At 38.9% G+C, this 21688-nt stretch overlaps 1 protein-coding gene across 4 annotated transcripts in view; it reads right to left on the bottom strand.

Moving 5' to 3' along the window:
• The window catches only part of KIF13B (kinesin family member 13B), a 193261-nt gene that overhangs the window by 70599 nt on the left and 100974 nt on the right, over positions 1 to 21688 (bottom strand). For all 4 annotated transcript variants that reach the window (XM_082468815.1, XM_082468814.1, XM_082468813.1 and 1 more), the window contains 10 exons: positions 21224 to 21354; positions 17865 to 17951; positions 16152 to 16342; positions 15081 to 15291; positions 14022 to 14184; positions 12373 to 12519; positions 11016 to 11165; positions 10602 to 10730; positions 5521 to 5691; positions 4095 to 4252 (listed from right to left, as the gene is read on the bottom strand). In XM_082468815.1, the coding sequence (XP_082324941.1) occupies positions 4095 to 4252; positions 5521 to 5691; positions 10602 to 10730; positions 11016 to 11165; positions 12373 to 12519; positions 14022 to 14184; positions 15081 to 15291; positions 16152 to 16342; positions 17865 to 17951; positions 21224 to 21354 (1538 nt within the window). The remainder of the gene's footprint in view (positions 1 to 4094; positions 4253 to 5520; positions 5692 to 10601; positions 10731 to 11015; positions 11166 to 12372; positions 12520 to 14021; positions 14185 to 15080; positions 15292 to 16151; positions 16343 to 17864; positions 17952 to 21223; positions 21355 to 21688) is intronic.

Genomic DNA, 21688 nt, shown 5'->3' on the forward strand with positions numbered 1-21688 from the left:
TTCTTAGAAAGGTATAACCTTCCAAGACTGAACCAGGAAGAAACAGAAAATATGAACAGACCAATCACAAGTAATGAAATTGAAACTGTGATTAAAAATCTTCCAACAAACAAAAGTCCAGGACCAGATGGCTTCACAGGTGAATTCTATCAAACATTTAGAGAAGAGCTAACACCTATCCTTCTCAAACTCTTCCAAAAAATTGCAGAGGAAGGAACACTCCCAAACTCATTCTATGAGGCCACCATCACCCTGATACCAAAACCAGACAAAGACACTACAAAAAAAGAAAATTACAGACCAATATCACTGATGAATATAGATGCAAAAATCCTCAACAAAATACTAGCAAACAGAATCCAACAACACATTAAAAGGATCATACACCACGATCAAGTGGGATTTATCCCAGGGATGCAAGGATTCTTCAATATACGCAAATCAATCAATGTGATACACCATATTAACAAACTGAAGAATAAAAACCATATGATCATCTCAATAGATGCAGGAAAAGCTTTCGACAAAATTCAACACCCATTTATGATAAAAACTCTCCAGAAAGTGGGCATAGAGGGAACCTACCTCAACATAATAAAGGCCATATATGACAAACCCACAGCAAACATCATTCTCAATGGTGAAAAACTGAAAGCATTTCCTCTAAGATCAGGAATGAGACAAGGATGTCCACTCTCACCACTATTATTCAACATAGTTCTGGAAGTCCTAGCCACGGCAATCAGAGAAGAAAAAGAAATAAAAGGAATACAAATTGGAAAAGAAGAAGTAAAACTGTCACTGTTTGTGGATGACATGATACTATACATAGAGAATCCTAAAACTGCCACCAGAAAACTGCTAGAGCTAATTAATGAATATGGTAAAGTTGCAGGATACAAAATTAATGCACAGAAATCTCTTGCACTCCTATACACTAATGATGAAAAATCTGAAAGAGAAATTATGGAAACACTCCCATTTACCATTGCAACAAAAAGAATAAAATACCTAGGAATAAACCTACCTAGGGAGACAAAAGACCTGTATGCTGAAAACTATAAGACACTGATGAAAGAAATTAAAGATGATACCAACAGATGGAGAGATATACCATGTTCTTGGATTGGGAGAATCAACATTGTGAAAATGAGTATACTACCCAAAGCAATCTACTGATTCAATGCAATCCCTATCAAACTACCAATGGCATTTTTAACGGAACTAGAACAAAAAGTCTTAAAATTTGTATGGAGACACAAAAGACCCCGAATAGCCAAAGCAGTCTTGAGGCAAAAAAATGGAGCTGGAGGAATCAGACTCCCTGACTTCAGACTCTACTACAAAGCTACAGTAATCAAGACAATATGGTACTGGCACAAAAACAGAAACATAGATCAATGGAACAAGATAGAAAGCCCAGAGATTAACCCACGCACCTACGGTCAACTAATCTATGACAAAGGAGGCAAAGATATACAATGGAGAAAAGACAGTCTCTTCAATAAGTGGTGCTGGGAAAACTGGACAGCTACATGTAAAAGAATGAAATTAGAATACTCCCTAACACCATACACAAAAATAAACTCAAAATGGATTAGAGACCTAAATATAAGACTGGACACTATAAAACTCTTAGAGGAAAACATAGGAAGAACACTCTTTGACATAAATCACAGCAAGATCTTTTTTGATCCACCTCCTAGAGTAATGGAAATAAATACAAAAATAAACAAATGGGACCTAATGAATCTTCAAAGCTTTTGCACAGCAAAGGAAACCATAAACAAGACGAAAAGACAACCCTCAGAATGGGAGAAAATATTTGCAAACGAATCAACGGACAAAGGATTAATCTCCAAAATATATTAACAGCTCATGCAGCTCAATATTAAAGAAACAAACACCCCAACCCAAAAATGGGCAGAAGACCTAAATAGACATTTCTCCAAAGAAGACATACAGACGGCCACGAAGCATATGAAAAGATGCTCAACATCACTAATTATTAGAGAAATGCAAATCAAAACTACAATGAGGTATCACCTCACTCCTGTTAGAATGGGCATCATCAGAAAATCTACAAACAACAAATGCTGGAGAGGGTGTGGAGAAAAGGGAACCCTCTTGCACTGTTGGTGGGAATGTAAATTGATACAGCCACTATGGAGAACAATATGGAGGTTCCTTAAAAGACTAAAAATAGAATTACCATATGACCCAGCAATCCCACTACTGGGCATATACCCAGAGAAAACCGTAATTCAAAAAGACACATGCACCCGAATGTTCATTGCAGCACTATTTACAGTAGCCAGGTCATGCAAGCAACCTAAATGCCCATCAACAGACGAATGGATAAAGAAGATGTGGTACATATATACAATGGAATATTACTCAGCCATAAAAAGGAACGAAATTGAGTCATTTGTTGAGACGTGGATGGATCTAGAGACTGTCATACAGAGTGAAGTAAGTCAGAAAGAGAAAAACAAATATCGTATATTAATGCATGTATGTGGAACCTAGAAAAATGGTACAGATGAGCCGGTTTGCAGGGCAGAAGTTGAGACACAGATGTAGAGAATGGACATATGGACACCAAGGGGGGAAAACTGCGGTGGGGTGGGGATGGTGGTGTGCTGAATTGGGCGATTGGGATTGACATGTATACACTGATGTGTATAAAATTGATGCCTAATAAGAACCTTCAGTATAAAACAACAAACAAACAAAACAACTAATACTAAACTTTCATTGGGTTATTTGTATGGAAATATGTTAATATAAATGTTTCAGACATTACATGAAATTCTAAAAATCTTATATTTGTATTTGTATGGAAATATGTTAATATAAATGTTTCAGACATTATATGAAATTTCTAAAAATCTTATATTTGTATTTGTATGGAAATATGTATGGAAATATGTTAATATAAATGTTTCAGACATTACATGAAATTTCTAAAAATCTTATATGTTCTGGTATAATGTTATAAGTAATAATCCTAGTTATTACTTTAAAATGTATATCTCAGAAATAACTAATTTTCTTGTGAACTGCATTATTATGAACTTTCATCAAATCTTTAACAGTGGTCATTTTTAAGTCTTTTGTTATTTACAGACAGTTCTGGGTGTACTCTGATGCTTTTGCAAATATGTTCCTATAAAAGGCTTTCATCTTCAAGAAATTCATGGAAAAGACTCTGACAAGTACAGGTTTCTGGTAACTGACTGTACTGCTGAACTGAATGAATAAGCATTTTCAGAACTCTAATGAAAAACTGATGAACTCATAAAAGTGCTAACAAAAGATCAAGATGAAAAAAAAATTAATTACATGGGACTGAGTGAACTGATGAGGATGAGTATAATTTTTGTGACTTTCTGTCTGAAAAAAAAAAAAAAAAAAAAAAAGATAGAATAAGTAAGGGACTTCCCTGGTGGCGCAGTGGTTAAGAGTCCGCCTGCCAATGCAGGGGACACGGGTTCGAGCCCTGGTCCAGGAGGATCCCACATGCTGTGGAGCAACTAAGCCCGTGCGCCACAACTACTGAGCCCGTGTGCCACAACTACTGAAGCCTGTGTGCCGAGCCGGTGCTCCACAACAAAAGAGGCCACCGCAATGAGAAGCCCGCACACCGCAATGAAGAGTAGCCCCCCGCTCACCACAACTAGAGAAAGCCCACACGCCGTAACGAAGACCCAACACAGCCAAAAATAAATAAATACATTTATTTAAAAAAAAAAAAAGATAAAACAAGTAAACCTGAATTCCAGAGTATATCTTGATCCATTTTCTCTACAGATGATTAATTAGAAGTATTTCATAATGATAAGCAACCTATTCTCCAAAAATTCATTTCACACTTTACTCTTAACTACCTATTTCTTAACTTTTTCCCATCACTCTTCAAAGTTCACTCCTCCAAGGAAGTTTAACTGTGCTGTTAATACCCTGGACATAACACCATCTATTACTGGAATACTGGTAATGCTCAGGAAGGGGTAACCTTTATAAATGGCAATATTAATATCTAGCAATTTTTTAAAATTATAAATGGAATCAGATGGATATCTAAAATTCACCTGTCCCGAAGACTGCGTGTTTTTGCTTGGATAATCCCCAAATCCCACAGGGTTGGGTTTTTCCGAGGATCATTCATCTTATGGCCATAGACTTCAATTGCCAAAGCACCTTCTGAAAGATGCTCGATAAAGTCTTCAGTGATGCCAACAGAAAATTCCTGAAAGGAAGTTAAGTACAGAAGAAGAAAACACCTTCTGGTGACCTTACAATTACTTACACCTGACATATCCTCACTTCATTATGGAGAAGAGAAACAGAAAAGAATGTTTTAGCTATAGGACAAAACTGTCATCCAACACCCATAATGAATGCTCAGATGGCCCAAGGTTCTTATCTCTGATTTTTAAAAAACTTTTCACCTTGAAAATCTATTGTGAAAGACCAGCACTGTATTCTATTTTGTTAGCAATATTTTGGGAGCTATTTTTGAAAGTATAAATAATTATATTAAGAATGACAACAATGATCTACATCTTGATATAAAAGTTATTACATCCAGTAAGGCAGCAGTGTGTTGGAAAAACAATTTTTCCCAGTTTTTAGGAAGTTAACTATCGCCAATAATGAGAGAGAAAGGAAATAAATACTGATCATCAGTGCAAATAATCACCTATTTTTAAAAAATTCTCCTATCTGTCCATCTTTGTAAGATAGATGTAAAACGGCCTCTTGCAATAATTAGGATTAAGCTCTAAAAAAGTTTATTTTAATAAGTCATAGAATCTCCCTCTTTCTCGATCTTTAGCACAACAAAAGTATTTCTGTTTTAAACAGATTAGAAAGAGACCTCTCTCTCTTGGAAAAAATGAGATGGCTGAAGTGAGATAAAGTAGAAAAAGAGAATCTAGAATCTGACAGTCCGGGCTCTGCCAGTTACTAGCCATGGGCAAATGACCTCTGCACTGACTTCCTCAGCTAAAAAAAGCACTGTCATCAAATACAACTGTGGGAAAGAGCAAATGAAAGAATCACAAAGTGCTGAACAGAGCATTAGGGGCTCCACAATGCTAGTTCTTGTCTCTCTTCTATCTTCACTTTCTCTAAAACACTAGTTTCCTAACCTTCCCAGATGACAGTTTCTCCAGTAACTCATACAAAACATGGATTCCTTTTGGAGAAGAGTAGACATATGTACATATATATAGTCACACAAAAGTTAACTTTTGACGCTGGAGGAGTTACATGCACTGACACTATAGTTTTGCTTTTTCCCCCAGGTTTACAGAGATATAATTGACATATAATGTTGTGTAAGTTTAAGATGTACATACAGTGTGTTGATGACACTTTAGTCTTTGACTCCAACCCCACTCCAAGAAACTGATCTAAGACATAGACTGGTACCAAATTACTCAACAAAATATGGGTTGTTTTTGTTTTGACCTGAGTAATTAAATGCTGACCCAGTCTGGAAAACACACTTACACTGCAATGATCAAAGACAACCATGCACTGAGGTTCCTTGCTGACAGGAGAGGATGAGGTATCCACCTCGGGTGCAACAATTACTGGCTCCTGTTGATCCCAGAAGTTGTATTTGCAGAATACAAAGTGGGACAGATGCTGTGGCAACCCGGTGGCTTGAAGTATTTTAACCTGAAGGAAAAGGAAGACTGTTTTTAACTCAGAAAGTTCCAAGAAGTACTTTGAGTCAGAGACACAGGCTCTAGTCCTGACTCTGTCACTAACAGTTGGTTTACGTTGACCAAATCTCATTCAACCTGGGCTGTATTTTTGCATCTGTGAAATGTCATATTTAGTGAGAGATTGACACAAGGTATCAGTAACCTTGACTATATACAAGTGGACATTTTAAAGCACTTACAGGCTGATGAAGAACATTTAAAATTCTAGTTTTTTATATCATCATCATCATCATCTTCAGAAGAAGAAAGTTCTCAAACATCAGCACCATTCAATCATACAAACTCGGCCAACTATGGATACGGCCCAAGGACACAAGATTGTTAAGAATGATGAATGAAGAATGAAAACAGTGTGCATATCAGTAAGCAGTAAATATTCAGAAAAGGGCAAAAAAACACTTATTTGATATTTTAATGTATAAAAAAGAACAAGGTTCTCAATTGGAATGTTACTTGCTACTAGAGTGTTTTTGGAAAACTCTAAAAGCATCAGGAATGTATACTCTGAAGATCTGGAGGGGTGAACGGAGGAGACAAAAGATGGTGACTGCTGACCATTCTCTTCAGCAATGTGTGCGATGCCGTCTCCGTGCAGATTCAGGGAGGAGGGCCACATCAAAGGAAATGTGCCCTGGACTGCTGGGGTGTGGGGTTTTGTGATAACTACGTGCGATTACAGAAGTATGTGTTTAATCAGACCCGAATGCCCCCAGAAGAAATGCCTATAATAGATTTTAAAGCAGCCAATAGTCTAAATATTTCTTTTGGCAGGCAGTGTCAGGTTGATTTTTAACTTGGACTTTTGTGATAAGTTGTGGAGGAAACTAAGTCTTAAAATTAACTAAGCTAAATTCTGATTTCATAATCCATGAGGCCACCCTTCATGAGACTGCACACTGATCATTTAATCACGCTCTTCACCTGGTCGCTTCCTGCATGTTGTATGACGCACTCTAAACCTCCAGTACGTAAAATTAACAAAAACAGATTTGAGTATGTGGCAGAAGTTTACATAGTTTAGCAACCACAAATGTTCTCACTGCTTAACGAAGTACTAATAATGACACAGAAAATCATGCAAAGCAGACGACTATTTTCTTCTATAATGGGTAAGCAACGGATGGGCACTCCTGCTATTATTCACTTTTTCCTGTGATGGCATAGAGTTCGAAACATCTAGATAGCAATTCCCAGGCTATGAAAGACAGATTGACTAACACATTTTATTTGTCCAAACCAAATAGAGTAATTGGTATTTGGCAATTAATTTTTCATTAAATTTAAAAAACCATCCCCTTTTCATTAAGTGTTTAAAATGCTTATTACAATCTTTAAGATGAGGCAATGTGGTATTTGGGAAGATGGCAATATTCTGGAGTACAAAGCTCTAAATAAAAATTTCTGCCACTTATTAGCTTCTGTTTTTGAGCAAATTACTTAAATTCTTAGGCTTAGTTTTTCTCCTATGGAAAACAGGATAGCTACCTAATGATAGATGTGTGAGGCCTAACCATACCAATGAAATACAATGAATGAAATCACTACCAGGCATTACGTGGATGGATGTTCAATACATACTTCTTTGTGACTGAATTCCATCTGAAAGCTAATTTTCTTTCTTAGAAATCAATCTCAATTTTAAGATTAAAATAAATAAGAAAGCAAGGTTTCATATGCTGAACTCTCCCCTATAGGCAACTCCTCAGGAATGAGACTGCAGGAATAAAGAATATCAGGAATAAAGAATATCAGGAATGATATCTAGAACATAGGTTTAAGTTTTTGCATGCAGAAACCAAAATCACCACCAGGTGTCAGAATACCACAGACTTCAACTTGCCACGGCTCAAGACCTACAGCCCAGAAATGTCAGGAGACACTGATGTTGTTCGTGGTTTTAAAATATACTAATTTTATTTAATGTAATTAAAATGATCAATACGTTACTATGTGCATACTTTTTTCATCACAGAAAAATAAATCTAGTCTTCTTTTAAGGGCCAGCGATACTCATCATCTGTGATATCTTAAGTGTCCCCAAACTGGTATCTTTTGTTTCTTTCCCCACCAATATTTTATTACCATACAGTTTATTTGTCTTCCTCCTTTTACACAAAAGGCTATTACACACTCAGAATATGGTGTCTAAAAACCACTCCCCACTGAAAGGGATCCAGTTCCTTGGAGAAATGGTCTGGGACAAGGAAGGTACAGTCTGCGTCACACCACAGCAGGAAAGCTGGCACAGCGTCTGAGGGTTAGGGTTGTATCAAAGGACTCAAGAGCCACCCGAAGAGGCCCCCACGGGCCAAAGATAGGATCGTTTGAGCTTCGATATAGGTAATAAATACAATGGATCAAAACACACCAAGTATATTTAAATCCAAGAGTTCATAATGATACGAAGACCAAACCAAAAAACCTCACTTGTCGCTTTTGCATAGTAGTAGGAAAACCAATTCATTATTTTGAAAACTAGTGAATAAAGGGAGAGAATGGAGCATTCACCCTGCCTTTTAGATACAGATTGTACCTCTGAATAGCAAAATAGTTGACAGTAGGAAGATTCACTCTACAGAATTCCAGCTAATACATGAAGGGATGATAGAATTATTTTTTCTAACTCCTAATGAAATACCTAGGTAATAACCATCAACGATTGCTACCATCCCCCAAAGAGAACCAGACATGATGTGCCTTCTGATGGAAGACACCTCACCCTGTAAAGGATCATTGCCACGCCCCTCCCCCATAGGTCACCTTTATCTCTAACTCCCAATTTACAGCAAATACACCTTAACACAGTAAATAATACCAATCAGCAAAATTCAGACTATGAGAAAACACACGACGACAACGCAGTTTCTACAATAAACAAATTGCATGGTAAGAGAGAGAGAGAGGGCAAGCAGGAGGGAGCAAGCATAAAGGCCAGAGCCTAAAGATTAAAATATAAAATAGACTAAAGACACCAAGACAACCAGGGAAACTGACTGGATATTTCATGATATTAAAAAAGTATTAATTCTTGATCAAGATATCCTGGCTAGATTGGTTTTTTAAAAGTCCTCTTCTTTTGGAGATACATATACTAAACTATTCTTGAGGAAATATGATGTCTGGGATTGCTTCAAAATAATCCAAGGGAAGGGGACAGCGGAGAAGCAGCTTGTGTATATGAACGAAACAAGACTGACCATGAGTTGACAGTCGAGGGAGGACGAATGGGGGTCAATGACACTATCCTACTACTTTTCTATATGTTTGATATCTTCCATAAAAAATCTTAATACATTTTAACTTCATTTTTTTTAAAAAAAAAAGCCTAAGTTACCCAGTGACAAAGATACATTTCCCAAGTGAGACAGTACCCTCATATGTTACTTCACTAATGTTAACTTTCACACAGGTTGCATTTCTGGTCCATCCCCTTTAAAGCAGGCCATTATGAGCCAGCAAGGCTATGTCTCCCCATCTTTGATAATGATATAACCTCAAAGCAAATGTTCTGAAATCGAGTACAGTACAAAGATTCACCTTTTAGTGAATTAAGAATACTTCCCCCTCACACGGAAGCAATGGACTGTCAATTACTAATTGAGGCCTCCTAAACACATGCAAAGACCTACGGAAAGTGGCCCAACTCTAACAGCTTTAGCCGCCCCATACCTGTAGCTGACGCCTAACTTACTCCTTTCAAAATGAAACTCAATTCTAGAAATATTTACTGAGCAACAAGACTGGACCTAGGATAGACTATGAAATAAGAGTGAAGTGTGGGCTTCCTGGCCTCACCTGTTAATGGCCTCCTCACTCACACACGGTGTCTAAGCCCCTTGCTGATTTCTCGTCTTCAAAAACCTTTTTAAGTGGTTCCTAGGTGATTCTCAACCCATGGCACCCTGGCCCACTGGAGTGTGCCTGGAAATGCACGATGGGATGTTTTCTCCTTGTCGTAATGAGCGAAGAGGCGGCCCTACTTATGCTGACCTAACACCCGCCCAGCAACCACCCGTGACGATACCACAGCCCCCTAGGGAGAGGACAGCTTTACGTAACATGCTCTCCCCTTCAAGTTCACTCTGAGTCTCATCTTTCCAGAAATATCCCTCAGACCTCACTATGGGCATTCATTAATGACCCCTACCTCTGTGTCCCAGAACAACTCCTATCTACCCCTCTCAGAGCACACGGGTCACACAATACTGGAGTCCTCTGTTTACCTCTGCGTCCCCCACAGGTGCACACCAACTACACAGCTTGCTCCCTTGACAGCAGGAGTCCTGCCTTACTCATTTTCATATTCCCAGCGCCTAGCACAGTGTCTCACAGACGATACTCAACACACAGTTCAGGACCAGCACGCGTGGGAAGAGCAGAGAGGGAAGGGTCTGGGGCGAGGACATGATGGGACAGCACAAGCGAAGGCACGCTCCTGAAGAGGAAACAAAAAACATGGAAAGACAGCGTGAAGAGTGGCTTAGCAATAGGACCAGGGCTGGGACACACCTCCAGCATCAGCAGAGGCCCAAAAGGAGGAGGAAACCTGTGTGAGAAAGCTGGCTTCTCTAGAGAGAAGTTCAGATAAACTCAAATTCACACAATTTTAGAGCAGAACAGCCCAGAAGAAAGAGGTGACTTATCCAAGGGTTCACAGAGGAAGGGAGTGGAAATACCTGGCTACCTGGAACGTCAGGAAAATGTGATGAAATATGGTCTCTAGAACACTAAATACTACAGATTTATTTAGAGACAGGTATTTTCAAAATTTGAAAAAGGACACAGTATTTACCCTCTAAATACCCACAATCCTCAAAACCAGCTACGCTTCTACTACTTGTAAAGGCAAGTGGGCCTTACCATGCACACGAGTTTGCTCTCCTGGGCCTCCTTATCGAAGGACGCATCCGCAGCCTCATCACCTCCCGCAATTCTCTCCCCGATGTCACCACTAATGCGCATCACCTCTACATGCAGCCGGCCTGCCACCTACAGCAGTGGGGACAAAAGCAGATCCTCTCTCCAGATTTTGTCCTTTCCTCTGTTGTAGAGTCAAGTGGTTAGCTTAGTGGTATAACAGGTTCTACCAGTTACTTTTCCTCAAAGTATTTATTTGGAATAATCACCATCCAGCAGTATGGAAACACAGATATTAATAATACACATAGATAATGCTTGTCGTTACTGATGAAAAATTATAACAATTTACTATCACCACCCTGCTGTTTCTTGAACTGTTCTCTGCGGGACACAAGGCACGAGGAGAAAACTAACCTCTCCTTTCTGGTTAATGATTGGAACAGCATATTGTAACTTCACATCATAGAAGAGGGACTCCAGGAAGACATTAGCCACCCCAATGAGACTGTGATTTTCCTGCTCATCGTAGAACGGATCTGCACGCCTGAAGTAAGACCGTATCACCTTTAAAGAGATTCGAAACATACAGCTTCAGAAAATCACTTAAAATAAACGAATTCAACCTACCACTTTTTGATGCAGTCTAATAAAATCATTAAACTTAGCCGAAGTATAGCATTGTATTGCATGCACGCACACACGCACACACGCACGCACACACACACACACACACACACTCTTCCTCATTCCCACTTAGAATGGTGGTCAGCACCCTTCACCCATGAGAGAGCAATCCCAATAACACATCATCACTTTCATCATTTCTTCTCCCTTACATGGAAACCTTGCCTTGCCGTGAAATCAGACAAAGCACACACTGACTAGAAAAATCAGCAGAGTGTACAAAAGTACTCTATTTTTCATTCACATCTATTCCACCTGTTCCTATCAAATCATTAGACACGCTGCTGCTAATGAGAGGTGACCCCCTTACAAGAGTGTGGTTTGCTTTTTGTTATTTGTTGTTAATGTTATTTCATTTCTAAGTTGAAATAGGAGAGGAATACAGAAGAAAATGGAAAAAAATGTTTTAAGAAAAAAATGTCATCTAACTATAAGAAGTCATTTTTATTGATGAACATTTTCACAAAACAAGAGGCTAAGGAAGTAAGCAACTTTATGGGGCCCTAGGACCAGCAGTGTTGAAAATATGTAAAAATATACATAATTCATACTTCTATTTTAAATAGGTACAAGACACGGCTGACCTAAATGAGCAAACCTGAAACTTGAGGAGAGAGTACCAGAGTTCAGATCTATGGCACCTGCTTTAGTATCAAAACGCCTTCAAAAAATTTTCCTAATAGTATAAATATTAAGGTACCACTGATGTTCAGTTCAAATAACAGATGTTGTAGGTTTGTTATTTGTAAGGTTAAAATGTGTTGAGAAATGGGAAGAGAGATAATAAGGTCTGAGTAAAACCACGGGAGACAGATACACGTAACACCAACAGAAGCCAGAACAAACATAGAAGATTATGCTAGAAATCCAGAGAACACAAATGTGGAGAAGAAAAGAGAAGATGCCAGAAAAATAGGTTATTAAAATTCTTGACTAGCTAAACACCTGACAGGATTAAAGTAAGTATTGTATTTATAAAACAAGATATTTTGGAAAAATGAACAGTTCTTCCCTAAAATGGGCAGGTTCATTCCTGAGTGGTTCCTTCTGTGACTATCAGTTAAGTAATTTTTCTCAAATAACTTACTGGGGTATCTTCGTCACACTCCTTCCACTCCTGATAAAGATCTCTCATATCCAATAACCTGTTGTCCAGTTTTTCCAAAGACCAAATCTGCTTCCCTTTTCCTTTTCTTCTCACCTGGATGGCAGGTTCACTAAGGAGAGAGCCTCGCTGCGAAGACAGTAAGAGTGGCGTTGGCAAGCACAGAGATATCTATGCATCGTAGACATCAACCCCAACATTCTATACCCACCAGTCAAATGTCATCGACTAAAATGGAAACCGTATCATTCTTTAATCTGTTCAGCGCAGAACTTCCCAGAAATCTTACAAGCTTAATATAACCTCTTTCTATCTAACTGCAGTCAAAATTTAAGTATAAATCTAAATTTAAACTTAAATCCCAGAAAAGTAGACCATGTCTACGGGGAAGTCAAAAATGTTTTATTCAGGACATCATATGACCAAAGAGTATCAGTGGGTAGGAAGAGAGTCATAAGCACTGAATGGGAAGTGAAAGTTTGTGGGATGGATGGTTAAGAATTTGTACCTTTCAAAAGTTTGAATTTTAAAAAATTTCTGGATAGCTAAGTATCTTAATGTGATACAAAACACAAATGATTAAAAGAGTAAGCTGTGAAAAGTATCCTATTTACCCATTTGGAGGCAACAAATGATACCAACTTCCAAATATATATAGTTTGAATTTACTATTAAGACGGTACAGAACTAGGTAGAGATGGTTGCACAACACTGTGAATGTACTACATGCCACTGAATTGTTCACTTTAATTAATTTTATGTTACGTGAATTTCACCTCAAAAAAAAAAAAAATAGTACTCATTTAAGTTTTTCTAGCTTAGAAAAGCAACGTGCTTTTAATGTAGAAAAAATGTTTAAATGTTTTGAAATCACAAAGTAGAAAATAAAAATGCCCCGTAGATCTCCCCCAGAGAGGTGTACCTATAAGATATCAAATCAACTGAGATTTACCGGAAATTTTTTAAACTGTTCTGATACGTCTACTTAGAACTTTGGAGAATTATGAAAGACGCCAATGTTGCCTTAACATCTTGCCTATAATCAGTTCCAAAGAAACAGAATTTACGTAACGAAGCAAGGATTTTAGAATTCTGAAGTTCAAAAATTACCATTCTCTCGCATACTGCAAAGACCCTTCTACCTTATATTCAGCCAGCTAGGGAAATGAATATCTGAATACAAAATTCTACCTAACCCATCAAAAATTATGTATTAACATGATCAAGAGCTATAAAAGAACCCAAATAAGCAAGAAAACAACTGAATGGCAAGGATAGGAGACTCTGATGGGACTTGCCCTTTGAATTTTATTAGGCTTCTTACGTTATACAAAAAAAAAAAGATAATCGTGATCTTGAATACCCATATGAAACAACTAGTGGACAGTTTTGCCATGCCATCTATTGACAAGTAGAAAATAACATGCTATAGGTAAAATGAACCCCTAACTTGGTGGGGGGGAGGGGTGGCAGAGGAATAGCATGGAGGGAAGAACCACTTGGGGTACTGGTACTGCTGGAGATGGGGATGAGGGCAAACCCCCCGCCCCGGTGTTTAAATAACCCTGGTGAAATATCAAGGTGTTTCACTCAGCAATATCTCTGTTTTTTTCCATTAACGTCAATCTCACCTTCCTGTTGGCATCGAGGCTGGAAGCTGGAATCTGTAGGGTTACTTTATACTCTGTTCGTTTATCCAGTTCTTCCGCAATGTAACTAGCTTCTCTCACCAACAGATTGGCCTTAACGATTTGTTCCCTCAGCCTCATCAGGCTGTTATTCAGTGTTGCTTCTCTTCAAAAAAAAAAAAAGGGGGGGGGGGGCGGTGCAGATAACCATTAAAGCAGCACATCAGCATGTTATATAGTGCATAGTACGTTAACGCCAAACTGCGAACCAAGGTCTACAACTGTCTTTTGCACACAGGGAACACATCACCAACACTGGCCCATGCACGCACTTGAATGTGGGCTACGTTACAGGCACTGGCACATGCTCCTGTAAGAAGCCGGCCAGAGACTAGGGCTTGGCAAACTTGACTGTGTATACAAATCCCCTGGGAATCTTGATAAACTGAAGATTTTGACTCAGTAGGTCTGGGGTGGGGGACCCAAAACGCTACATTTCTATCAATCTCCAGGTGACAGAGATGCTGCCTGTCTGCAGACCAAACTCTGAAGAGCAAGAGGTTAGTTAAGTACGTCTGTAACCATGGATACAACATTTAGCACAATGCTAATTAGCTCAAATAGAGATCAAACTTGCAATCTGAATCTCACTGGTACCATGCTTTACCTACCTGATAAACCACCACCTTTCTCTTTTTCCTTTTTTAAAAAAAGCATCTACCCACGCTTCAGAACCTAAAGTATAATATACAATGATAAAGTATAACTTCTAAGTACACATACTTGTTTAGTCAAATCCAAAAGCCATACAAACTGAAAATGCGGCAGCACCTAACAGGGGCGGCTTTAAAGAAATCAATATAAAGTGACAATTCCCATTTTGTTTTTCAAAAGTGGGGGAGGGGGAGACAATGCCAAGTGGTTCTTAGCTGTAACACTCTCTTTTAATGTAATACATTTTTAAAGTAAGGTCTAGATTTTTCCACTCTGTATGTTACGCAGGTGGGTTAAAGGTGACGAGCATATGCTACACAGGTGGCACAGGCCCTACGCTCCACCTACCTCTCTTCCGCCCACTGCCTCAATCGCTGCTGAGCGCTGGGTGAGTGGAAGGAAAACTTGTCCGAACTACGACAGTTTTGTTTCTCAGGAGACAGCCGTCTCCGGAGCTGCTCCAGTTCATGTTCATACATGAGCCTCTGGCGCTCCAATGCAGACCGTTTCTCCTCTTCGTGCTGTTGTTCTAGGCTGTTCAGTATTGACTGCATGGGATCTAAACAAGTTTTTTTTTTTTTTAAGGTAAATAATAAGAGGTTAGCTGCACAACACAATATACTTTAAATGTTCTGTATTATTATGTTGTTTGCCATCCTAATTAATAACGTAAGATTCTTATAGACAGTTAACTTTCCTTACTCCCAATTACTGATCGTATTATCTATTCTGTCAGATACATGCCAAACCATCTTCCATATAAAAAAAGCAGGTCTATTTGTATGTTCTACACATAACCTAAGACAGAGTTAATGTTCCAGAAATCCACTACGATAATAAGCCAGTGGCAGTCAAGCCTCAAACCTGAGAAATTCTATCAATGAGAACAAAGTTTGCAGTGATTTGTGTATCAAGGCAGAAAGAAAACACAAGTTTTTTATAAGTATAATAAACTAAGGCCAAAGTCACAAAAGAATTGAGTACGGAGAAAAACATGAAGATTTCCTTTGTTGCTAACATTTAAAAAGTGTCCATTGTAAACATCTCTAACAGTCTAGCAACTCTGAAAGATTCTAAAAAGCACAACAGGGCTTCCCTGGTGGCGCAGTGGTTGAGAGTCTGCCTGCCAATGCAGGGGACACGGGTTCGAGCCCTGGTCTGGGAAGATCCCACATGCCGCGGAGCAACTGGGCCCGTGAGCCATAACTACTGAGCCTGCGCATCTGCAGCCTGTGCTCCGCAACAAGAGAGGCCGCGATAGTGAGAGGCCTGCGCACCGCGATGAAGAGTGGCCCCCGCTTGCCGCAGCTAGAGAAAGCCCTCGCACAGAAACGAAGACCCAACACAGCCAAAAATAAATAAATTAATTAATTAAAAAAAAAAAAAAAAAAAAAAAAAAAGCACAGCAGGTCTGCTCACCGTTACTGCCCAGAGCCTTCATGGTTACCTCCATCTGCGCGTACTCGTAATTGAAGTTGATTTCGCTGGACACCTCACTGGACGAGTCTCCATCCGCATCCAGCTGCTCAGAACTGGTGTCGTTCTTCATGGCCGTGTCTTGTTCCTCATCCTCTCCACCTGCCTTCTTTTTCTTTTTAGGCAAATTAAGTCTTGGGGAGAAAAAGAATATTATCTTTTAAAGAAAGATATGCATTTATTCATTGCATTAATTAAATATTGGCACTTGCTAGATGCCAAGGGGATACTATGTGCATATAAGGCAATTACTGTACTCAGAAGTTTATATTCTAGTAGTAGAAATAAAACACAGACACATGCGCAAATAATGACAACAGAGAGGGTGACACAAGGCCATGTGACAAGCTAGGTGTCAGAGAAAAGCTGAAGCCCACCTCACGCTGGACTAAAGGAGGAAGGGATGACAGAATAGGAAGTCATCTGAGCCCAGCCTTAAAGGCTGAGGAGAAAGCAGGGCATTAGGACAGAGGAACAGCATGAGGAAAAATGGACACCCTCATAGCCTCTGGAGAAATTAAAAGTTACACGGAGATACACAAAATTTGTAGAGCACAAGTTGCGAGAGGTAATGGTGGAAAGATCAACTTAACCCAAACTATGAAGGCTTTGAACACTAAGCCAAGCAATCTACACTTGATTAAGTTTAAGGAAAAAAATGAAAAATATTTCCACACACTTTGTACCCCTCTTTTTTCAACAATCAAAATAGCAACTGGCCCACAAGCAAAGGATCTAGTCAGCTTGATGTATGAAACACAGGGCCAGCGACAGGTAGAGGAACAGACCAGGATTTTAACTTTGTACTCTATCTAGCCAGTCCATGCTCACCAACACAACACCAATTTTGTATGGGAAACAATATGCAGTCCCAGGTCAGACACTTTCATTCTCAGCCTCCTTTGCAGCTGAGAGGCAAATTCTAGCGAATGAGACGTAAGTGGAAGGTTGCTGGGGACTCTGGGAAGACTCCTGCTTCTGCTGATGAGCACAGTCAGGGCTAGTCCTGCCACCCTTCAACCTCGTTTTCTTCGCATGTGCCTGAGTGCTGCCTTGATGTCTGGAGTGGCGTGGCCATCTTTAGACCACAGGGAAAAGCCAAGACAATGACACGACTTCTGCCATGACTCTTTTGAGAGGCTTAGCCAATGCCAATAACCATCCTGCTTGGGAGTTCCTGCTTTGTCAGAGAAATGAACTATCTGTTTAAGACATTAGAGTCAAGTTTAACATTACATGCAGCTGAGAGCATTCCTAAATGAAATATTAACCTTATTTTACGGATAAGGAAACTAAAAGCACTACTTTTCCAATAAAAAAAGAAACAAAAAGACAAGCATGTCAGAAAATAATTAATGAATTCTTATACCAGATGGCAAAGCAATCATCTTCCACTGGGAAATAAAAAGGAAAAACAATGTAAGTAAACACAGTATTTCTCCTGAGTGTACTTGTTCATGTGTCCCTTGGGCTCAAATCGTATAGTGAACAAGCATATGTACAGTGAATAAACGCATATGTATAGTGAATAAATACTTATGTGCACAAAACAACATAGAATACTTATAGCATTAAGTTTACTTTTTAATATATACTTTTCTATTTCAGAGTATAATCATCAAAAATCTCCCTACTTAAGAGCCATGAATGTCATACCTGAAGAAGTGGTTGTTCCCCCATAATATCCTGTCCCCATGGTGTAGCTGAATAGGACTGGATACACAGGAGCCATTTACAAATGTTCTGCGGGGAGAAGAGGTCAGACATGCAAACAATGATTATCATGTTCTCTCCTTTAATTTTTCCAATACAATATAGGAAAAACAAAAGAATCAATTCCCCAAAATAAAATCTGCCCTTGGTGAATTTTATTACTTGTATTTCCTTCTTTGCTGATTTATTTTAAAAGCTTATGGTACCAAGTATCATAGATTATTATCCTCTATCTTTCAAAGTTCTAAATTTGTTATACAGCATATTAAGGAGTAAATATGGAACCACTGCAGCCAGTAATAAAAAGATGGTAGCAGTGTACACTACAACTAAAACAAGTATGTCCAATCTACATGGTTAAAAAGAGCCAATCAACCAACTAAACTCAGAAATATCTATAGTATCAGTAATAAGAAATGAGGCCTATGTTAAACTCTTCTGTAACTTCCTACAGCACAGAAAAATGTCCATATCCTATCAATAGATAGGAGATGTGTAAGATCCACTTGACTGCTTATCTTGACAATAGAGTTCAACAGAAGAAATGATGGGTAGAAGGATATTAAGGAAAAATTTTAGAGGGGCAGGAAATAAATAGAAAATTATGCATACCACTATAAGACTGATATTCCTGGAATACCAGTGTCATCATGCCTCTCTCCACTGAATGACTAAGCTGCTTAGATACAGGATAAAGGTCAAGTTCTTAAACTTGACATTAAAGGCCCTACAAAAGGAAACCCTCTTTATCTCCTTTTTTCCCACTTCTAGTGAATTCTCAACTCCAGCAAAAAAAAGAAACAAAGGGGTGGTGTAGGGGTGTTATGTTCTGTCCACTAAACATGACTGACTCTTCCTCCAAAGCGAGGCTTACCCCAGTCCTATAACCTGGAATAGGGCTCCCGTTCTCTATCACCCTGAGTCTCACTCAGTTTGATTTCTCACAAAGCCCAGTTTGGTTTCTACTTCCTCTGTCACTCCAACCAATACTACCTTAGTTTCTTTAAGTTCCTAAGGCGCTCACCTGGCTTTGTACCACCAGTTATTTTTAATGTATATGCATACACACAAAACCTTACTCTCCATCTAGATTTCACTTACCATGTGGGTTTTTAAGCACTAAAAGTAATTGGTCTCTATGCTCCTACAGTCTGATTATTCAAAGCATGAGCTCAAAAGATAGAGTTATGACAAGAGGGGACCTACTAAAATTAGCAGATTTTAGCCTTTATGACACGAATTCCTTAAATACAGTGAGGAGTTTAATCAAAGGCAAACACATACATAGGCTTATTTTTTAAAGCTCCAGCAGTTAATAAATAAAAGCACGACTATACTAACAGTTCTCAAAATGTGGTCTGTATGGGGTCCCGAAGATCAAATTTATTTCTATAATAACACTAACACGCCCTTTTCACCGTGCTGACGTTTGTATTGGCAAAGAGTAGAACTGCTGGTGTTTTAGCACAAATGAAAGCAGTGGCACCAAACATTTATAAGTAGCCGCTGGGTTATTCACTGCCATGCACCCACGATTTTTAAAAATGTTTCACTTGAAAAGGTCCTTGATGAAGCAGTAAAACTCAACTATACTCCAATATAAAAATAAATTTTTAAAAATAATAATAAATTACTACTTTTAGTAAATTTTGACCCTTGAGTAGTACACGACTTCTTAAACGTTCCAGGTGACAAAATGAGAAGCACACACGAAGCACTGTGCTCATGCCTACTGAAGTATGACCACTGTCTTGAGCAGAAGACATACTCAGAGTGGTTTTCTGGCAGACATTTTCTTGAAAATGAACAAAGCCAGCCTGTCACTTTGACAAAAACAGCTGACAGTACTTGTTGCCAATTGTAAATGTCAAGCTTTCAAGTGAAAATTAGAGTTTTGGGAAATCTGTGTCAATGTCTTCCAACCAAAGACCACCAGGGATATTCCCGTAGTTGAACCAGTTGGGTTTATTACTCACGCAGAGGGAGGAGACACCACGGGAAGCATGGGGGCGTCTCACTGAGGGGGCCCGGGGGGACTCTTGCAGGACTGGGCCTCAGCTGCTCATCCTGGGAGAGGGTCTAAGGAGGTGGGAGTTCTGTATATACCGGATGCTGCCAGAGAGCAGGAGTAATTCTATGATCGGGTTTGTCAAAAATCTGACCCACAGAGGATAAACTTGTAACTGGTGAAGGAACAGCCACTCACTTGGCCGAGAGAAGGTGTTTGGTATTTTGGGTGTGGCATAGTGACCCTGGTTTTTGTGTCTGCTGAAACAAAATTATTGTGTGGCCTGCTTCATCTTATTTCGTCACAGCCTCAGAGTAACCTTCCCTGGGGTTGGTATCTGTGAGATTACTTAATAGGAGAACAGCACACCAGAGCTGGGAGTGCTGGGCCAGCTTACGCTCTATTTTTTTCCTTTCTCACTTGTATCCTTTACCGTGAGCTTGATAGCTTCCAAATATTTACAGACTTTATGGATGAAATTAGTGATGGTATTAATGATTTTTTTGATATAATGATGAATCAACATTCAGAAGATCAATATGTCAGTTAACCATCACCTATAACAGTTATATAGACAGTTACACAACAGGGCAATAACAGTTTCAAAGCTGAAGGAAACAAACTGACAAATATTTAATTTGTATAATGTTATGCCTATTCATTACTTATTGAGCACTTATTTATTAGTCTGATATTACATGCTAAGGATAGAGAACCAAAAAGGAAAGGTCCTTGTCCTCAAAGACCTCACAGTCCAATGTGGTCATAAAGGCTAACAGCCCACAAGAACACAGTATGAAGTATTAACATAACAGGAAGCATAAAGTGCACTAGGAAAATGTACTGGGGGCCCTTATTTTAGACCAAAGTAGACAGCAACAGAGCTTAACCTTGAAGGTCAAACAGGAGTTAGTTAGCTGGCCAGAGGAATGGCAGATGCAGAAGAATAGGAGATAAGCAGGAGGTATGTAAGGGATTTTTGCATCAAGAATAGTAGAAAGCCATCTGGTTGTATGGTGAGTGGACCAGGAAGATTAGGGTGCTGACAGGGGTTCCAATCAAGATTTGATGGGGACCTTATTTAAATAAGGCCACAGTAGTCAGTATAGAGAGGAAGGATGGGTTTAAGCCATATTAAAAAGTTAAATATTAAGGACTTGGTAACTAACTGAATATCTTCTTTAAGTGAATGTAAAAGCACACAGAGGCCAAACGTCCTTACACCATCCTCGATTAGTGTACTTTCTTCCTCTTAAAAATTATTGTGACTTTAACACTAATTAAAGTACATTACCTGGTGTTCTTCTGAGGAGTCAGCATAACCTGGCCTTCTGATGTGATGTCTATGATACAATGTTCAGGAAGAATTCCCATTCCACATAGTTGGATATCTTGGGAATTTGCTGAACCTATCAGTGTATGTTCCTACAAAAGAATCAAATTCACTGATTAATAGTGCATTCTTACATGTACACAAACTGAAATCGTCTACTCTCAGCTCTCATATATTCATCCGTTACCTTAGCTAAAAGATTTTTAAAGCAAATGGAATGACAGAGGGAATTTCTGGCTTTCTATAGAATTCATTCTACAAGTTCTATTTCCTTATAAGGAATAATGCACTGAGTTGAGTTATAACTTTTAAACCTAAAACTACAGTTTTACATTAATGTCTATATTATATTCGTTATTTTCCATTGCAATCTTGATTCCAATATTCTATACTACTCTCAGAGCATGGTCTGAAAACTACAGTTAC

The sequence above is a fragment of the Balaenoptera physalus genome (genome assembly GCF_965194825.1).
Source record: "Balaenoptera physalus genome assembly, chromosome: 7".
In the NCBI taxonomy this organism is placed as follows: Eukaryota; Metazoa; Chordata; class Mammalia; order Artiodactyla; family Balaenopteridae; genus Balaenoptera; species Balaenoptera physalus.